General features: G+C 40.4%; 1 protein-coding gene across 9 annotated transcripts in view; it reads left to right on the forward strand.

The window, feature by feature from the left end:
• CNOT1 (CCR4-NOT transcription complex subunit 1) overlaps window positions 1-18,563 on the forward strand; it is a 159,059-nt gene that overhangs the window by 128,176 nt on the left and 12,320 nt on the right. For 5 of the 9 annotated variants that reach the window (XM_026714365.2, XM_087940248.1, XM_087940246.1 and 2 more), the window contains 10 exons: window positions 780-920; window positions 1,000-1,104; window positions 6,176-6,295; window positions 6,652-6,843; window positions 9,602-9,744; window positions 11,185-11,293; window positions 11,384-11,553; window positions 13,249-13,480; window positions 16,914-17,162; window positions 17,685-17,848. In XM_026714365.2, the coding sequence (XP_026570150.1) occupies window positions 780-920; window positions 1,000-1,104; window positions 6,176-6,295; window positions 6,652-6,843; window positions 9,602-9,744; window positions 11,185-11,293; window positions 11,384-11,553; window positions 13,249-13,480; window positions 16,914-17,162; window positions 17,685-17,848 (1,625 nt within the window). Of the gene's footprint in view, window positions 1-779; window positions 921-999; window positions 1,105-6,175; window positions 6,296-6,651; window positions 6,844-9,601; window positions 9,745-11,184; window positions 11,294-11,383; window positions 11,554-13,248; window positions 13,502-16,913; window positions 17,163-17,684; window positions 17,849-18,563 lie in introns of all 9 variants that reach the window. The other 4 variants (XM_087940247.1, XM_087940245.1, XM_087940249.1 and 1 more) reach the window with 1 other exon arrangement.

Here is an 18,563-nt window from a genome sequence, read left to right on the forward strand (position 1 = left end):
ATGGCCAGCTGGGGAGAAGAGATGCAGCTCTCCTCAACCCTGCAGGCAGTCTCCCCCTTCTTCACCACCTCTATGGGGTGGCTTAGCCCCGAAACCAGCTGGCTCAGGGCGCTCCAGCGGCGAGCACGGTTCGAAACCTCACAGAGACGAGATTTTGGTTGTTGCCGAAGAAGCTCAAACCGAAAGTCCCGAAAACAGGCACAACTTTGAATTTATAACATGAGTTTTGCATGAAGACCATAGTATGGGAGGTTTTGATACTGGCCTATGTACAATTTGATAGATTTGAGCAGAATTAGACGTAATAACTGAGAAAAACATCAATTTGCAAGTAGGATTTCCTGATTGCCAGGGAAAATAGGTGGAGTCTGTCATTGAAAACATCTTATAGATTAAAATCAGTTATTCTTATAGGTTTAATTTTTGTTTGGCTATAACAAGGCTGTGAAACTCATGGCCCATGGGCTGGATGTGTCATGTGCTGGCCACTCTCATGCCTGGTTTAGCGAAAGTGGGGGGAAATGTCCCGATACATCATGTGACGCTGCTGTGACCACATGAGTTTGACTCCCCTGGTCTATAACCAATGAGAGAAGAGATCTCTATCATAGAAAACATTCTGTGCTCTTAAGAGTAAGCTCCACTGAATTCAGTTACATTGAACCCTTAACTAAAATATGTATATATAATTGGGTAAACATATTCGTTCATGTTAAGTCATATAAAGTGAAGTCTGTAAGATGGACACCATTCCCTTCTAATGTCTGAGTTTTTAACAGGCAGCTTCACCACAGCAGAGGGAGATGATGGAGCAGGCTGCAGCCCAGTTGGCTCAAGATAACTGTGAGTTGGCCTGCTGCTTCATTCAGAAAACAGCGGTGGAAAAAGCAGGTCCTGAAATGGACAAGAGGCTGGCAACTGTAAGTACCTGGTTGGTTATGGCTCTGGCAATCTTGTGTAGTCCTCCTGTCATTCACCTCTGTCTTTCTTCATTGATAGGAATTTGAGCTCCGAAAACATGCCCGGCAAGAAGGGCGCAGGTACTGTGATCCTGTGGTTTTGACTTACCAAGCAGAGCGGATGCCAGAGCAGATCAGACTGAAGGTGAGAAATGAGAGTCTTGAAGCATCTTGACATCTTCAACCTGTGAGCAAGAAACTACTGGGGACCAAGTAGAGGTGTCAAGTGAAATTGCTCACCTATGTATATTTTGGACATGATATTGTATTGATTGTACATTACTTTTTTACATTTTCAGTATTATGTATTTTTGGCTGCCTGTATATCAAAAAGTTGTGAATGCCTTCAGCTAAATTTATATTTTAGAAATCAGGTAGAATTTCATTTCAAGATAATTCAAGAGGAAACCATTACAGTTTTGCATCTGCCCCACTGCTGCATCCCCAGGCTAACAGTTAAGAAGCTAAGGATAAATTGCTTCACAAGTGGCCAGGCCACAGGAGCCCAGAATAATCCAGTCTTGTCTTTTCTTTCCTTGGACTTTGAATTCTGACCCCATTGTACATTTCCTACATTAAGTGAAGAATACAAGGCTCTTAACATGGATTCATAAATATGCATATATAAAGTAGTATAATGTTCTTGGAAATCATGAAGCATCTTCTTCTACATTGACCACTTCAGACATTTTGTTTTAACTTCTCAGGAGATCCAGTTTCAAATTGCTTTAAGCCCTGTCATCAAAGCTCAGTTTTACCATAACACATTACCAGGAGAGATCAGTAGAGGATCTGAGTCACCCAAAGGAGACCATGCATAGTTCTATGTCTTTTTTCATTGGAGTTTGTAGAATCCTAGTTGGAAGGGCCCTTTTTGCCTTCAAAGCTAGCTTCCCTAGATGGACTAGATGACCTCCAAGGTCCCTTCCAACTCTGTTACTGTTACCTATTTAATGCAAGACACTATGTGAAAGAATCCCTGACAGAATGTTGTCCAGATTCTGTCTGAATACTATATACATTCAATTTACTGTATACTATAAAATCAGTCTCTAATGCAAACTTCGGTTCAGTGTGATGTGAACAAGTGTAGGTTGTGACGGCTGCACAATGGATGTTCTGACCTGTTCTTTCATCGCAGTAAGGAAGGAGAGGTACTGCTGCCCTTACTGCGGAGGTCTCCCTTTCCCAGCTGTTCATGTTGTGGCCCACCAGTGGCTAGCGGAGCTCGGACAGTGTCAGACAGTGAGGAGGTTGGGGAGGAACATGGGCCAGTCCTGAGATGGGGCCAGGACAGGCTGGCAGTTATCAGCTGCCTTTGGAGTCAGACAGCAGTGAGGCGGGAGAGCAGCTGGAACTGGTTCCCAGCCTGCGCATGCACAGAGCTGCCAAAAGAAAAGAACAATTACGAACTAAGGGTTGATGTGGGAGTAAGGCCACAGGTGAATGGCCCCTCCCATAGGGATTAAAAGAGGAGCAAAAGGGGAGGAGTTTTTTGCAGGAAACAATTCGTTCATTCGTGCAGCAGTGTGAAGATCTGTCTGCATTTCCAAGACTCTGTGCCGAGTCCTCCTTTGTCAGCACTGAGTTTGAAAATATTTACTTGGCAGCTCTTCAAGTTAGATAAGGTCTGTGCTCCTAATTACACCCTTGAAAGACTGTTTGCCAGACCTTTGGCTGAATGTGAATGCAAGAAATTCATCTTAGGTTAATAAAAGGGGTTTTGCCAGGATAACGGATCTGCTTAGTGCTTTTTGGGGAAGCCTAGGTCAGAACAGCTCATAAGGTGGTCAATAAAACTGCCCCCCAATTTATTGGGAAACTCCAGAGCACCACTGAATGCCTAGGAAAGGCTGCCTTAAAGGAGCTGCAATCAGCTCCGTAGTTCTGAGAAATCAATCTCTTCACAATGGATGGTTGAGGGAGATGCCCAATTTCTGGACTAGGATAGATGTATTGCAGACTAGACGGTCAACATCATCAGCTTCGGTCATTCTGTCACCTGGGCCTTGAGATGAGCCAGGCACAGAGAGAGCAGTTGCAAGCTTCAGCCTAATTTCTTTGATACATTTTTCAACGAGGCCAGTATTCATTCCTTTAGAATGCCAAGAATCCATGTTAGCTCTTTGCAAAACTGAGCATACTTTGGTGATCTATCGTAAAAACTTGGATTTTAGGTTTTCATATAGTAGTAAATATATGCCAGTTGAGGATGTGCTATCTATATGGCTGTTTGATGACTCAAAATTTACATTTTCAGTATTGTGTATTTTTGGCTGCCTGTATATATGAAAAAGTTGTGAATGCCTTGAGCTAAATTTTAGGGATTTTAGGCTCCAGGCTTCTCAGTAAACCCCACCTCACTGCCTCTGAAGCAGCCTGCATTCAGATATTTGGACTATCCCTTTTGTACTATATTTTCAAACACCTCTGAAAATATGACTGTTCAAAGGGTGGTGGCGATTTATGGCCCTGTTGCCTGTGTAACAACTTTTATACTTTAATTTTATGCTATTATTTGTAGGACTCTTGAAAGGAGTCTTGAAAATGGAGCATCTTATAAATCAAATTGGTTAGCCAGTCAGCAATGTTCCACATTGTTAGAGATCTCTTAACCAAGGAATTTCACACTTCTGGCAAAACTACTCCATAGGGACTTCCTTGTCCCTCATTTGAATAGGTAGAGGAAGGGGGGGGGGGGAGAGAGAGAGAGCCCTGTGATTCCTATCATGTCCTGGTTTTCTTCTTACCACTGTGCTCCATGCCCCCCTCTACCTGGATGCTGATCCCCAAGCCTCCAGGGAGTGTTTACTGATTAGCTTTTATAGTTGCTTCTGAGAGGGTCTCACTTTTGCTTGTCGGAAACCAGCATCTTTCCCCATAGATTTAATTCTGGATGGTTTCTTTTTATCTCTGACATCCAAGGACACACTAAAAGCTCTTTGTTGTTAGAGTCAGTAGAAGTAATAATAAAGAACTTGCATGGATCTTCGCACTGAAGCAGATATCCTTCCCATCCATCCATTTTGTCTTCTCAGTTATGTTTTAAATAATGTACTGCTTGAATTTAGGTAATGTTTTTTCTTATTGCTTTTTCTTGTTTTATTTAATTACTTTAAATTTATGTATTTATTTAAATTAATTATAGAGCCACCCATCTCATGGCAATTTGATATTTGATATTTTACTTGCTAAGTGTTCCAAGCACTATGTACTCTTTAGGCACTGCCTGACTCCAAATCAACTCTTGACAGTCACAATATAACAAAAACAAAATAAAAAATAGAGAAATATTAGCCTGACATTTAACAGAATTTATGTTCTGTTTCCATGCTGGCCGAAGGGCCATCCTGGCCTTGTTTACCCTGTGTCTCTGTCAGGATGACTACTGCAGTGGGCAATTGTCCTAGGCTAATGCTGTTTAGGGTATCTGAAAGCGTTGGTTTGGCCTTCAGGACAATTTCTGAAGGTCAGTCTGCAAATTTTCATGGCGTTTCCAAAGCAAGCAGAGCATGGAGAGCTCAGGAAGCACAATATAGTTGGGATGCCTTCTGAACCTAGCAGCTCTGATGATGATGGCTTCCTCAGTGTCAAGATGTAGGGCCTGAGATTTGAAGAGTGGAGTGAAGGAGACAGAGGAAAACTACCCATTTCCAATCTTGGTGTCTTTGTTTTCTTTCTTCTCCTATGGTGGCAGTTGGATTTGGACCCAGTGCTCAGCAGGCTCTGTTTCTCCACCCTGACCCTGGCTGCAAAGTTGTTTCTGTGACTCCATGGCCCTTAAAGTCTGCTCAGCTGCCAGAAGCACTCTGGGCAGAGTTTGCTTGAACCGTGATGTATCTAGTAGTCTCCCCTCTCATGGAGAGGGGCATTTTCTTGTTCAGAGTGGAGCTGAGCCTTCCTTTGTTCAGTAGAGCCATTTTATGATTGTGGCTCCTACCCTATTATAGCAGAGACTGTGTACAGATCTGAAATTCAGGCATGCAGGTAGTTTGTATTTCAGAAAGTTTATTGCAATTACCTTCAGTAAATGACAGTTTTTCCCTCTTCATGATGGAGAGGGGAATTTTGACATCACCATACTATTAGAAAATACATTATTAATCTGTACCACAGTGTCCACTCAAACATGGGCCTTATAGATTCACTAACTTTTCCTTTAGACACCTTGATTCATCAACGCCTATAGCAGAATCTGATATTCTCTGCCTTGTTCCAAATAGGACATAACTTTTTTTTAAAGTCAAGTTCTTCCTGGAACAATCAAGAGACTCTTGATAATGTTATGATAATAAATGTGATAAAAACATTTATAATAAGTGTAATAACAAATGAAAATATTGCCACACAGAGCAATACATTAAACATCCATTATGCACATATAAAACAGATAGTCAGCAGTTAACATATAAATAGAGAACCAAAACCAGAAGAGACACTTCATATTCCAAATACTATTTGGAATAATTCTGTTTTTAATAGCTTGCTGAAAGCCCACCAAGTGGAACCCCTTTCTTGCCTGCTCTTCTTCTGCTAGTTGCCTAAGACCTGGAAATTGGTTTTTTTCATCAGGCACAATGAGCTTGGTGAGTGATATGTACTGTGTACATGTAATACAGAGCTAGATTTCCAGCAATAATAGGGACTGCAGACCTCCATTGATGCTGTCTATCTTTTGCTTTCTTTTCCTTGGTGGACCTGTTGAAGAAGTTGATTGCGAAGAAGTTATGTTTGAAAGTTAGTGTATGTTTTTGCTTTTAACCCCCATGAAGCAAAAGTTGTACATATCTATTGGAGCATTCCTCTTTCAACTGCTGTGGGGGCTGGGAGTGTAGCTCTCCTGCCATTGCTGAAATACAAGTCACAACAGCCTCTTCACCATCTGCATTCTCTGGTGCTGCTGGGAAGTTGTTATTTACCATATCATTTGTCATAGTAGAACCACACTGCGTGCAATTGCTCAGTGCCATAGTATTGGTGTGAAAGAAGCATTAAATATACCTAAAAATGCAGGCAAATGTGTAAACTAGAAAGTTCTGCTCTTAAACGAATGAATTCTAGTTGAATATCTTCACACAGTAGATTCTGCAGTAACTCTTTTCCTGAATTAGTTGCAAACAAGAGTAATCCACTCTCAATTGAGGTAGTTTGACTGAATTGAGGTAGTTTGACAGCTGTGGAAATATTTTACTGACATTCCTTATTTGTTTTTTAAGGTTGGTGGTGTGGACCCAAAGCAGCTAGCTGTATATGAAGAATTTGCACGGAATGTTCCTGGTTTCCTGCCAACAAATGATTCAAGTCAACCAACAGGAATCCTGGCCCAGCCTATGAAGGTAGCAGTCCACTCGAGTCAGAAAAGGCTGTTCAGGGTCTCATCCAGTGGCATCTGAAGAACACTTTTGAAGAATAGCACTATTCTTCAAAACTCACATACTACAGTAGAGGAAAAATTTAAAATCTACTATGATTTATTAAAGGCTTAATGTTTATCCATTTCATAGAATCACTGAATGTAAAAGTTGGAAGGGGCTTTGAAGATCAGCAATGTCCATTTGAACAACAATGTTTTTGAAGATGCTGATAAAAATGCTCCTGATGAAAACTAATCTAAAAGCATTTTTTAAAAGCAAGTATTTAAAAGGATCATTCCTCAGTGATCTGACTGCATCTTTGCTTCATCCCAATACAGCAAGCCTGGGCAACTGATGACGTGGCACAGATTTATGATAAATGCATGGCAGAGCTAGAGCAGCATCTGCAGTCTGTTCCCCACACGTTGGCCATGAATCCCCAGACACAAGCTCTGCGGAGCCTTTTGGAGGCCGTAGTTGTGGCTCGTAATTCTCGAGATGCTATTGCAGCCCTTGGATTGTTACAGAAGGTATGTGCATAAACTCAGGGTCAAACGTGGTCACTTTTTTGTGGAGAGAATAGTTGCTCGGTCTCCATAAACATAGTGGGATTTGGAGTGCAAGCACTCTGAAAAGATAAGGATATGTCCCTACAAAGTCCCTAGCTGAAGGATCAGGGCAGCCTGGGCTTCCCACCTGTTCTGCAGTCTTAAGAACACCCATTGGAGGATTTCCTTGTAAGAAAGCTGGAAAACTAGCTGTTTTCTTCTGCCTTAGGCTCTGCTTAATCAAATTTCCATGGTAGCTACAGGATAAGCTGCAAACCTTTACTCTGAAGTTATGAGCAGAGAGGATGGTCGTAACGGGACCTGTGAATTATTGGTGGCTCCCCTATTAACATTTCCTCACTTTTTTCCTTATTAGCTGTCTTTTATAGTTTTTTTTTTGTAATAGTAATGATTACTCTTTTACTATTTATTAATTTAACTATTTTAGTCTTGTTATACGATATCCAGAGTTTGTGAAGTGGGTGGCTATATAAGATAACAAGTAGATTGATAGAGACGTCATTGGTAGACTTTTCTTCCAAGGTTTCCAGTGAGTCTAGGATAGCTTGTTATCAGTCAGACTGAACATCCTGATACTATCGTGTCTCCAGGTCTTAACCCTTTGACCAAAGGTATTTCCTTTCAGACCAGCCCTAGAAAACAACAGGCAAAAATATAAAGCCCAGCAATATAAAATGTAATAAACCTTGTGCTAAAACTAATTTAAAACTCCTAAAACTTAAAAGGCTGTAACTATACAATTTTGCACATGAAAAAGATTTAATGTGAAATTCCCTTTTTAAAACAATGAAATCCATTACTTAGATATAAGAAAATTTACTGATAGAAAAATAATATAGGAGAAACAAGGGCAAACAACAGCTAGAAAGTTCTATATGAAATCATTAATCAGCGTAACTGAACTATTTATTTATTACATTTTACTTACTTACATAAAATTTTAGGTCCCAGCACATTGTCTGTTGCTGCTGCTACTACTAGTAATATTACCTTATCTGTCATTTCACTTAAGCATTCCTCTCAAGTGTGTAAAATGTTGAAGAGAATTCAAATCCAGCCTCTTTGGTAAAGCCAGTTGCTTTGCTCAATAAAGGCAAACATGTTCCATTTCTGAAATTATCTACCATCTGCTTATAATTGCTTGATTCCATGGTTAAGTAATGAAAATGCTGAACCAAATTATAAAGCAGGAGTCCTTGTATGTGCCAGAAAAGTGGCTATCCAATTAGTTATGACCACCCTCTGCACCTCTTCCACCTGTTTTGATCTGAAAACAAATTTGGAGATGACCTTATGGAAGATATGAGAAAAGGAAAAGATAACAGCAGTCCAGAGGCTGAAGCAAACATGAGAAAGAAACTCAAAATAACTCTGCCTTGATATTGTTTAGTGTAAGAAGAAATGGAGCACAACTTGGGGAGGCTTTCAAGATTCTGTTAGTATACCCTCTTAACCGTAAAATAGCATTCCTGAAATCCCCACAGTATCTGTTGTTTTCACGTGCCTTCCGTAAAGAGCTGACATCCTATTCTCAGGAAACCAATCCATATTTCCTTTCTTGTGATAGTCCTTTAAGCATTAAAAGATCCTTTTGTTACCTCTTCTGTTCTTTGGCCTAAATGTACCCAGTTAAGTACACCTGTACAGAGAAGACTAAGATGATGAGGCACTTGAAAGCTCAATCCTATGAAGGTTGTCCTTGACTTACAACCACAATTGAGTCCAAACTTTTGCTGCTATGCAGAACAGTTGTTAAACGAGTTTTGCCCCCTTTTCAATCTTTCTTGCCCCAGTTGTTAAGTAAAACACTGCAGTTTTAAATTAGTTGTTAAGTAAATCTAGTTTCCCATTGGCATTGTTTGTCAGAAGGTTTCAAAAGCGACCATATGACCCGGAATGCTGGAACCGTCATAAATATGAGTCAGTTGCCAAGTGTCTAAATTTAGTCACATATGCTGATGCAGCAACAGTGGTAGGCGTGAAAAATGCTGTTGTAACTTTGAACAGTCACTAAACAAACTGTTGTAAGTCGAGGACTACGACTCAAGTCCACAAGCCTTAAAGTTGCCAAGTTTGGAGACCTTTGGGATAAAAAGATAAATGTTGGGGTTGTTTTTTTTAGAAAACAGAAGATGAATCACATCTATTCAGAACAGAATCAACCTACTACAGGTAGTCTTTGACTATGACCACAACTGAGCCCAAAATTTTTACTGCTAAGCAAGGTTAAGTGAGTTTTGCCCCATTTTATGACTTTTTTGTCATACAGTTGTTAAGCAAAACACTAATTGTTAAATGAATCATGCAGTCATTAAGCATTTCTGACTTCCCACATTGTCTTACTTGTCAGAAGCCACTTGGAGAGGTTACAAATGGTGATCCCATAACCCTGGGACAGTGCACCTGTCATAAATACATGCCAGTTGCCAAGCTCCTGGATTTTGATCATCTGACCCTGGGGATGCTCCATAGGTAATAAGTGTGAAAATCAGTCATAATTCAGTTTTTCAGTGCCATTGTAAACTTCAAATGATCACTGAATGAATGATTATAAGTCAAAAACTTATCTGTACAGGTTTTGTGGGGCTTGTGCATCCTAAAAGAAGTGAGTTGTTAACTATTTCATTATATTCTTAAAAGATATAAAATCCAGTCTGAAGAGAGAACTAATTTTTTTCTGCCAGAAAGTTCATTAAGAAATACTTTCCTTTTCTGACAGGCGGTTGAAGGATTGTTAGATGCTACGAGTGGTGCAGATGCAGACCTCCTTCTCCGATACCGTGAATGTCATTTGCTTGTATTAAAAGCCTTGCAAGATGGCCGTGCCTATGGCTCTCCCTGGTGTAATAAGCAGATAACAAGGTCAGTCATTATCATGACATTGGGGGTGGGAGCTTTGAAGACCATCACATGGTTTTTACATCAGAGTTTTCTCAGAAAATAAAGCAAATGTAGAAGAAAAAGAAAAGTACCAGGACTGGATTCATGCCCCTTCAAAAGACTTAATCTTTCTATAAAATAAATGCATGAAGCTGAAAAAGCATTTTGTTTTGAATATGGGATGAAACAGTCTGGTCAGAAGGTCCTTTTGTGTTGAATTTAGTGAAACAAATATGGAGCAAAGGAGTCGTAGGCTCTCTACTGTAGAATAAATGTTTGAAGCCCCTATTCTATCGTTGACCAAAATAAAAACTTAGTTTTTTTTTTTTAAGTTCATTTAAAATTCCTATAAGATACAATAAGAACGATTTAAGCAAAAAAGCAAGCATTCCAACATAGGCTTCAGTAAGGCTATCAGTAAGATTCTTTGTGACAACATTTTAAAAAGTACATCAGTGTACTTTTCCATTATAAATCTGGGCTTAACTCTAATATTTCTCATCAAATAATCCAAGCAGGATTTGCATAAGTATCAACTGTCTCCAAAGGAAAGCTCTAATTAGCTAAGAACACATGCTATTAAATTTGAAAACTAAAAATTCAGTTTTTCTACTGAGCAAAACGTATTCAAAACTGCCTTGTCTCCTTCCCCCACCCCCACCACCACACACACACACACACACTTTGTATAAAAGTTTTGTTCTGAGGCTGACAGAAAGCTCTCTGAATGTGGGTATTTTCTCCCAAGCTTAGACCAACCAAAATAACTATTTGGGGCTTTTGCATAGATCATTGCAGGACTTGGCTTGAATCCTAGTATTTGCCCAATAGCTCCTATAAAGTATTCATGTAATTGCTGAATGGTGCCTTGATTAATGTAATCCCACCATTCAGGCTTAATGTTCTTAGTTCTGTATAAGGTTACATTGTACACTTAGTGCTGCTGTTTGAGTACTGTTTTAATCTTAAATAAAAGAAATAATGCCTGTGATATGATTAATATATTCTGAGATGACTACTGAAACAAGTTATATCTGAGAAGTAACATATATCACCTCAAATGACAGAAATCAAACATAGTTGCTTATAGTATCTTTCTGTTTTTAACTTCCTCTGAATTTTTTCCTGTGAAGCCACAACAGATGACATTACTTTTTGAAGTTATTGCTGTGTAGTAAGTAAAACTTGTGGTGGTTTTATTATTATCCTAAATAGTTTTGTTTTAGCTGTTTTCTGTTCTTTGTGGATGGCTCAGCTAGAACTGATTTGCTACCACTTCCTGCTGACCTCCTTGCTGCAGGCCAAGACATGACTTGTGTCTGCTTAAGCTGAAAAGACATATGAAGCAGATTAGTTAATCTTTGCCTGCTGAGAGTTAGAAGAAAACCAAATTAACATGAGAAAGTGACAATACTTTTCCAGATGTCTGATTGAGTGTCGAGATGAATATAAATACAACGTAGAAGCAGTGGAGCTCCTGATTCGTAACCATCTAGTTAACATGCAGCAGTACGACCTTCACCTAGCTCAGGTGAGTTGTTGACATTGGCTTTCATGAAGACAATACAGATGCTCTGTGATGGAAATGGCTCATTCTGTTTGGCATCTATGCTCTTTCCAGTCCATGGAGAACGGCTTGAACTACATGGCAGTGGCGTTTGCAATGCAGCTGGTGAAGATCCTGCTCGTGGACGAGAGAAGTGTGGCTCACATGACAGAAGCAGATTTGTTCCATACCATTGAAACTCTGATGAGAATAAATGCTCACTCCAGAGGAAATGCTCCAGAAGGGTAATGCTCAGACGTTGGTGAGGGTGGCCAAAGGAGCCTGATGGTTCTTTGCAGAAACAGCTGCTCTGTCATTCCCACCCCACGTTCTTCCTGGGTCAGGAGTGACAGAGAATGCTATCCTATCCAATCTGCAATTTGTTTAGGCTCACTGTGTTGTCCACAATACTACAGGTAGTCGTTACATTATAATAGTTCATTTAGTGACCGCTCAAAGTTACAATGGCACTGGAAACGTGACTTACGACTGTTTTTCACACATGACCATTGCGGGATCTCCGTAGTCACGTGTCTAAAATTTAGATGCTAGACAACTGGTTCATACTTACAACAGTTGCATTGTCCTCGGATCCTGTGATCACCTTTTGTGATCTTCTGACAAGCAAAATCAACGGGGAAGCCAGTTTTTCTTAACAACTGTGTTACTGTCTCTCTTAGCAACAGAAATTTTGGGCTCAAATGTCACAATTTGAGGACTACCTGTTATTATCATGCATGCATTTGACTTAGTTAATTTGTCAATTTGGAAGGAAAAAAAATAGAATAATACAGGTAATCCTTAAGGTACAACGGTTCACTTAGCAATGGTTCAAACAACATCACTCCCAAAAGTACTTACGGCCTAATCCCAAAGTTACGAATGTGGCAGCACCACAGCCATTGTTCACCCTTGTTCATTGCCCCTGCCTATTCCTCCCCCACCCAAAACAGGGACACAACAGACACTGTCTCTGCTGGGCTCGTCCCCTTCTCATCACCGATCACTCAAAGATCCGCCTTTCAAAGATCTGCAGAGTCAGGGCCATATGGTAGAAAAGCTGCTGTCTTCTCGGATGCTGGTGAACCTGCTGCAAAAGGCTTTTTGCACAGACGGGAGAGCCGTGCAGGAGTGCGAGATCACACCTGCAAAGGTTTCCATCCCCTTTGCAAAAGGCTTTTGGCGTGGAGGACGCAGGGCATGACGTCACATCCCCGAAGGCTTCCGTTCTCCACAGCAAAAGGTTTTTGCAAAGGGGACAGGGTCCTAAAGTGCTCTTTCAGACTCATCAAGGCTGCCCGGCGCTCTAAAAGCGGATTGGGTGTCCTGCACAGGCAGCCTCAGGGAGTCAGCCAAGCTGAGCAAAGCACACTCGCCCCACTCTGCCTCTGTTCATACTGCTCCGCTTTTGGAGCATCAGGAGCAGGCAAGGAAACTGTGCTGACGTGCAAACCCCATGGCAGAGAGGCTGGAAAGGAGACAGCTCACTTGATGAGAAAGAAGGAGCAGTCAGCCTGTTCTGAAACTCCTTGAAAGGTAAATGAGGGAGTGATAATGAGATGGGCGTACTATGAGATAGTCTCATAGTCTCTGTGAGTAAGCGGAACATGAAGATAGTCTTGGGTGTTCAGAAGCAGGTGGCCTGTTCCACCACTAGGCCCTCCATGGTCTTCCTCACCCTGAGATATCTCATGTGCACTCAACAACTACACATTCAATTAACAAATGCATTGCTGAAAGCAGGGAGGGATCACATTCATTTAATATCCAGTTAACGAATCCTCAGGTTACCAAAGTAATTGACAGGCTCTCTTGTAACTTGGGAATTACCTGTATATGGCATGTGTTGAGGAAAAGTGAGGCGCAAAGGTTAAAATAATGTATGCTATGGATGGGTTGTAGCTGTACAGAAGCCAACCATACCACTTTGATACTTACAGGTTGCCACAACTAATGGAAGTGGTACGATCCAACTATGAAGCCATGATTGATCGTGCTCATGGCGGACCCAACTTTATGATGCATTCTGGGATCTCTCAAGCCTCAGAATATGATGATCCTCCAGGTCTGAGGGAGAAGGCAGAGTATCTCCTGAGAGAGTGGGTGAATCTTTACCATTCTGCAGCTGCTGGCCGGGACAGCACCAAAGCCTTCTCTGCATTTGTTGGACAGGTAGAACTTGGGGAAAGAGAGGTGCTTTTTTCAACAAAACTATAACATAATGATTATAGAACTTATAAAGAGTTGTGTAGTATTAATTCTGTCTCACCAGTGTATTGAAATCCATATTAAATAGTTTGAATGAAAATTACCTACTTTCATAATTAAACTATAATCTTAAATCGGATGCAGAGCAAAAATAACCAGTATGAAACAGCAAACAAATTTAAGTCATGTAAAATTATAAATAGTGAAAACATTTTACAGGATGCTAATAAAAACAGGCAAAACAAAGGTGGACAAAGTCAACAAAGTTTGCTCAACTTTGGCTGATCTTGGTAAAAGTTTGCTGCCAATTGGAACTGAACAGGTATTATGGTGGCTACTTTGGGAATGCCTGGCAGATCCTTTTCCCCTCAAACATAATGCTCTGAGCATGTCGCCAAGGGGGAAATGATCCATCAGATGCCTGGGCCTGGCTTGGTAGCATGTAAAGCAGCTCTAGGACATGAGGGAGCTCCTTTGAATACCCTTGCGTAGGCTGCAGCCTTAGTGTGGCTAAAGACCTGAATTTTGAATGCATTGAGTATTGTACTGCAAAATATTTATGGGGAAAAATAGATGGGGTCATAGCAAAAACTGTTAAAATTAAATAATTACATTAAATTAATCATACAGTTTGTCTGTTGTCCACCATGCATTTAATCCTTTTCCCATTCTGGAGTTTTATATGCAGCTGACCTTGCAGAGCACTCTGTAGTGGCTTCAGCAACCAAACAACAGCCAATCTTACTATGGAAAAGTGTTAAATAAAATAATAATTTTCAATATGGACAGACTTAACCATAGTTTCAATTGGGAAACTGTGACCATCCTAGACCAAGCCAAGTCCAAAAATGCTAAGGAATTTCTGGAAGCCTGGCACTCTGACAAATTAGCTATTAACATAAACATAAACAACATAAACAATATCTACAGACTATGCAAAAGATACCATCAAGCCAAAAAGAGAACAAAAAGATCAAAACATCATCAGTAATCAGCATCCAGATGACATAGAATAAATCCTAGACTAACAACAATCAAGTAAACAATATCCCAATCAAGGAACTGCCAAACAGGCCAACAGTAAACAGCCCTACCAAAGAACCTTTACACCCCCACCAATACTGACAGGGTAAGCCACTAGAACATCAACTGAGAGCAAATCCCACTCCTTACTAGGTGATGTAACCTAGTTTGGGCAATGAAATGTCTGAAATAAAACAACTACGGGCCCCTGGTAGTAATTGTCAAATTTACAGTATTGTTGGATGAAACCAATTACTTAGACGTGTTTGCAGAGAGACCCACCCTTGCCTGAATACATTTAATATCCACTGCTTCAGATTATTCTTAGGTCCATTTTTGTCGTTTCATGCTCATCTGTTACCTGTTGGCTCAGAGGCTATTTCTGGAGAGGGGTACTTTCTTGCATTGTTCATAGTTGGAATAGAGATAACAGAATAATTTATTTTTTATTTATTGAATTTATATTGCCACCTATTCACCCATGGTGACTCAAAGCTGCTTACAGAATATAAAACCACATTTAAAACAATAAAAACTAATAAAAAGAATCAAATAAATTATTGTAGTATAATATAACAAAATCTGTACTTGCTCCAGTACAAATTGTTTTTATGATATGAAATTCACCCTGAATCCTCCTAAAAATGAGATTTTATTTTGAAAGATTACATCTTCAAAGAATAACACTGTGAGATTAATATTTATTAATAATTAAGACAATAAAAGATTAGTAAACAATTTCTTAATGGAAATAATGGCTTCTTTTAGAGCTCATGAACTCTTAAGTTTCACCTGCTGGCATTGATAAGTATCACATCTTGCTAACATTCCCTGGAGGTAATCTTTTGTATGATATGGTGAAACAAAATTAAGTTCTGTACTTAACTGGTCTGAAAATATATTTGAATGAAATTACTGAGACCATGGCAACATTGTTAGTGAAGTTATCTTTCTGCTCTTTTTACAATGTACATATGTACAGCAGATGTGCTTTGAGGAAAATGACTTACAGTATGCATCAATTTAAGAATGAAATTACATGTATTTCTGTTTGTCTTAGCTTTGTAACTCCAGGATATTTAGAATCCATAGCCAGCCATATAATTGTAATTTCCTTCCCTCATTTATGTACAGTTATATATAAATATTTGCATTCAGTTTTCAATGTCTGTCAGAGTTCAATGTAAATTGAAAAGTTTTTATGAAGTCAGACTCATTAGAATAAACAAATTTAGCATTGCCTCTGAATAAGTTGACATTGAAGTATTGTCATTGTCAATAAGTAGTGTGTATGTTGTATGCTTCATTCTGAGTGAAATATCCATTTCTTCAGTCTCTCCTTACTATAAGTGGTGCCTCATTCTAGAGCAGGCTTGTCCAACCTTTCACCTTCCCTGGGCCACATTAAAAGATGAAAATTTATTTTGGGTCGCACATGAAATAAAATAACAGTAACGATACCTGATTATCCAAAAAAACCATAGAAAACATTTTTTTCATAAGATACCATAAAAATAGTCAACCAGGGAGAAAGGAACGCGGGGGGGAGAAAGCTCGCCCACAGAAGCTGCTATAACAGCTCCAGTGGCGGGGGCAGAAGCCGCTACAGCAGCTCCGGTGGCGGCAGTGGCGGAGCGGGACTCTTGGGCTGCGGCTGCCTTGGTACGAGGAGCGCTCTGACGGCACCCGCCTTTTCTGTTGCTGCTTGGCGTGGCGCTTGCCTCGCCCCGCCTCGCGCCTGCCTCTCCTCCTCCTCCTCGCTGGCTCTTCCTCTTGCACGAAGGTTGGGGTGGGTGCTGGGCCGCATTACGAGCTGACCTGGGCCGCATGCGACCCACGGGCTGCGGGTTGGACAAGCCTGTTCTAGAGCATACAGGAAGTGCTCAAGTTGCTTGTCAGTCTTGCTTGCTCTTCAGGGACATGGAATGGTCCTCTGTCAGCAGGACTTACCTTAAGGATTTCTTCCTAGTGTTATTCTCATGCTTTGGCAGGGTCTGCTTGTCAGCAAAGCCATCTCCATTTGGATCTAGGGCATCTTCAGGGGCAACACTACGAATTTCATGCGATCCATCCATCTTTTCTTTGGTCTGACTGACCATAAGGACTGTACCTTTCCTTTATCATACCCCATGAGGGTGTGGCCTTAGGGATCTCTACCAACAGGGCGAACTGGCCCTGTGGGTCTCCCAGCCAGCACACAGCTCCACAGCACTTGCCTGGTTCTTCATGATGCACCCCTAGTGAGTGAAATGCTGAGATTTAATCCATCATTAGCCCATTACACGCACTGCCTTCCAACATTGTAGACCATCAATACTTCTTTGTATTAAAGATACGTTTTTTTAAATATGAATTCATTGCCATCCCCAAACAGATGCATCAACAAGGAATCCTAAAAACTGATGACTTAATCACAAGATTCTTCCGTCTTTGCACTGAAATGTGTGTTGAAATCAGTTATCGTGCTCAGGCTGAGCAGCAGCACAACCCTGCTGCAAACCCCACTATGATCCGTGCCAAGTGTTATCACAACCTGGATGCCTTTGTGCGTCTTATTGCACTGTTGGTGAAGCACTCTGGAGAGGCTACCAATACAGTAACAAAAATCAACCTGCTTAATAAGGTTAGTGGTGTCCTTATTTTCCCCAGATGATAAGCTATGGGGAGCTATGATCAGCTATGGGGGAGCTAGAAAACATTGACATTATTCCACTAACACAATATTGTGTTATAATTAGTGTATAAAAAGTGTATAAATTGGTATTGCATCCCATACCTACCTATTGAAAATCCTGTGTTTCTGACCCTCAGCCCCTGGAATACTGGCATACCTTTATGGATTGCTATTAGATAATAAATGTTTTAGTACTTAAGGAATATTTATGAATATGAGATGAATTTGTGCTCTCTGTTAAATAAGGGAGAAATAAAATAATGGATATGTTTTTAGTCATCTTTGCCAGAGATATTTACAACCAGATAAAGGGAAAATATTTCCTCAAATAGAATATTTTTAACATTTAAAAATAAAATATGTCATAAACTGTTACTTCTAAGGGATTCCTCCAACTCTACCTTTGTAGAAGGTAGAATTTCAAAGTGATTTGATCACATGCTGAGTCAATTTATTCCTTTGCATTTACAGGTTCTTGGGATAGTGGTGGGAGTCCTTTTGCAGGATCATGATGTTCGTCAGAGTGAATTTCAACAACTTCCCTACCACCGCATCTTCATCATGTTACTGTTAGAATTAAATGCTCCTGAACATGTCCTGGAAACTATCAACTTTCAGACCCTCACAGCTTTCTGGTAGGTGTAGAGGTGCCCCTGAAAACAGACAGCATGTGGCAATAAGCCAGACTTACAGGGCTGTCAGTTTATAAGTAATGGAGATGGTGGCCAGAGGTGATCCAATGTTCCTCTTGTGCTTATTGACTTACTGTCCCTCAGTAAGAAAGGATTCATTACTCAAATCAGTCTCTAGAAACCAAATGGAAAGGTCTATTTCCTTAGAAAAAATGTTTGGGGACAGCACTTTTTTCTCAAATCTTGACGCACTTTGAGGTATCCATTTTGGTGTCCAGGACATTGGAAAAGGAAAACTTTATGTGCAGATCTTAAAGTAGCTCTCTGGATAGACTCCAGCCCTTCTCCTCCCTAGATTTGTTCCTCAGTCTACTGGCCTTCAGAACTAGATTACTGAACAGCCATGAGATAGAGAGCTTTATTTATAATGAAACACATTAGCAGATACAGTACGATTTGATATTGCTGCCTGATATCTGCTGCCTGAAAGAGTTGCGCTTAGGGAAAGAAACGTGTTTAAACAATGTCTAAACCAGATTCCTCTTCCACATTTTGGAATGTGGAGCACTTAAACATCTGAACTTGATGGAAGGTGCTACAGTCTTACTGGGCATCACCTTTTCAGGAGAAAGCATGTTTTAATTAATCGGTCAGTAGAATTTCTAGTGCAATGCAATTATGCATGGCTCCCATCCTCCCTCAGCCCTTTGCATTTGGC

Source organism: Pseudonaja textilis, chromosome 11 (assembly GCF_049901715.1).
Source record: "Pseudonaja textilis isolate UNSWEBS1 chromosome 11, rPseTex1.2, whole genome shotgun sequence".
In the NCBI taxonomy this organism is placed as follows: Eukaryota; Metazoa; Chordata; class Lepidosauria; order Squamata; family Elapidae; genus Pseudonaja; species Pseudonaja textilis.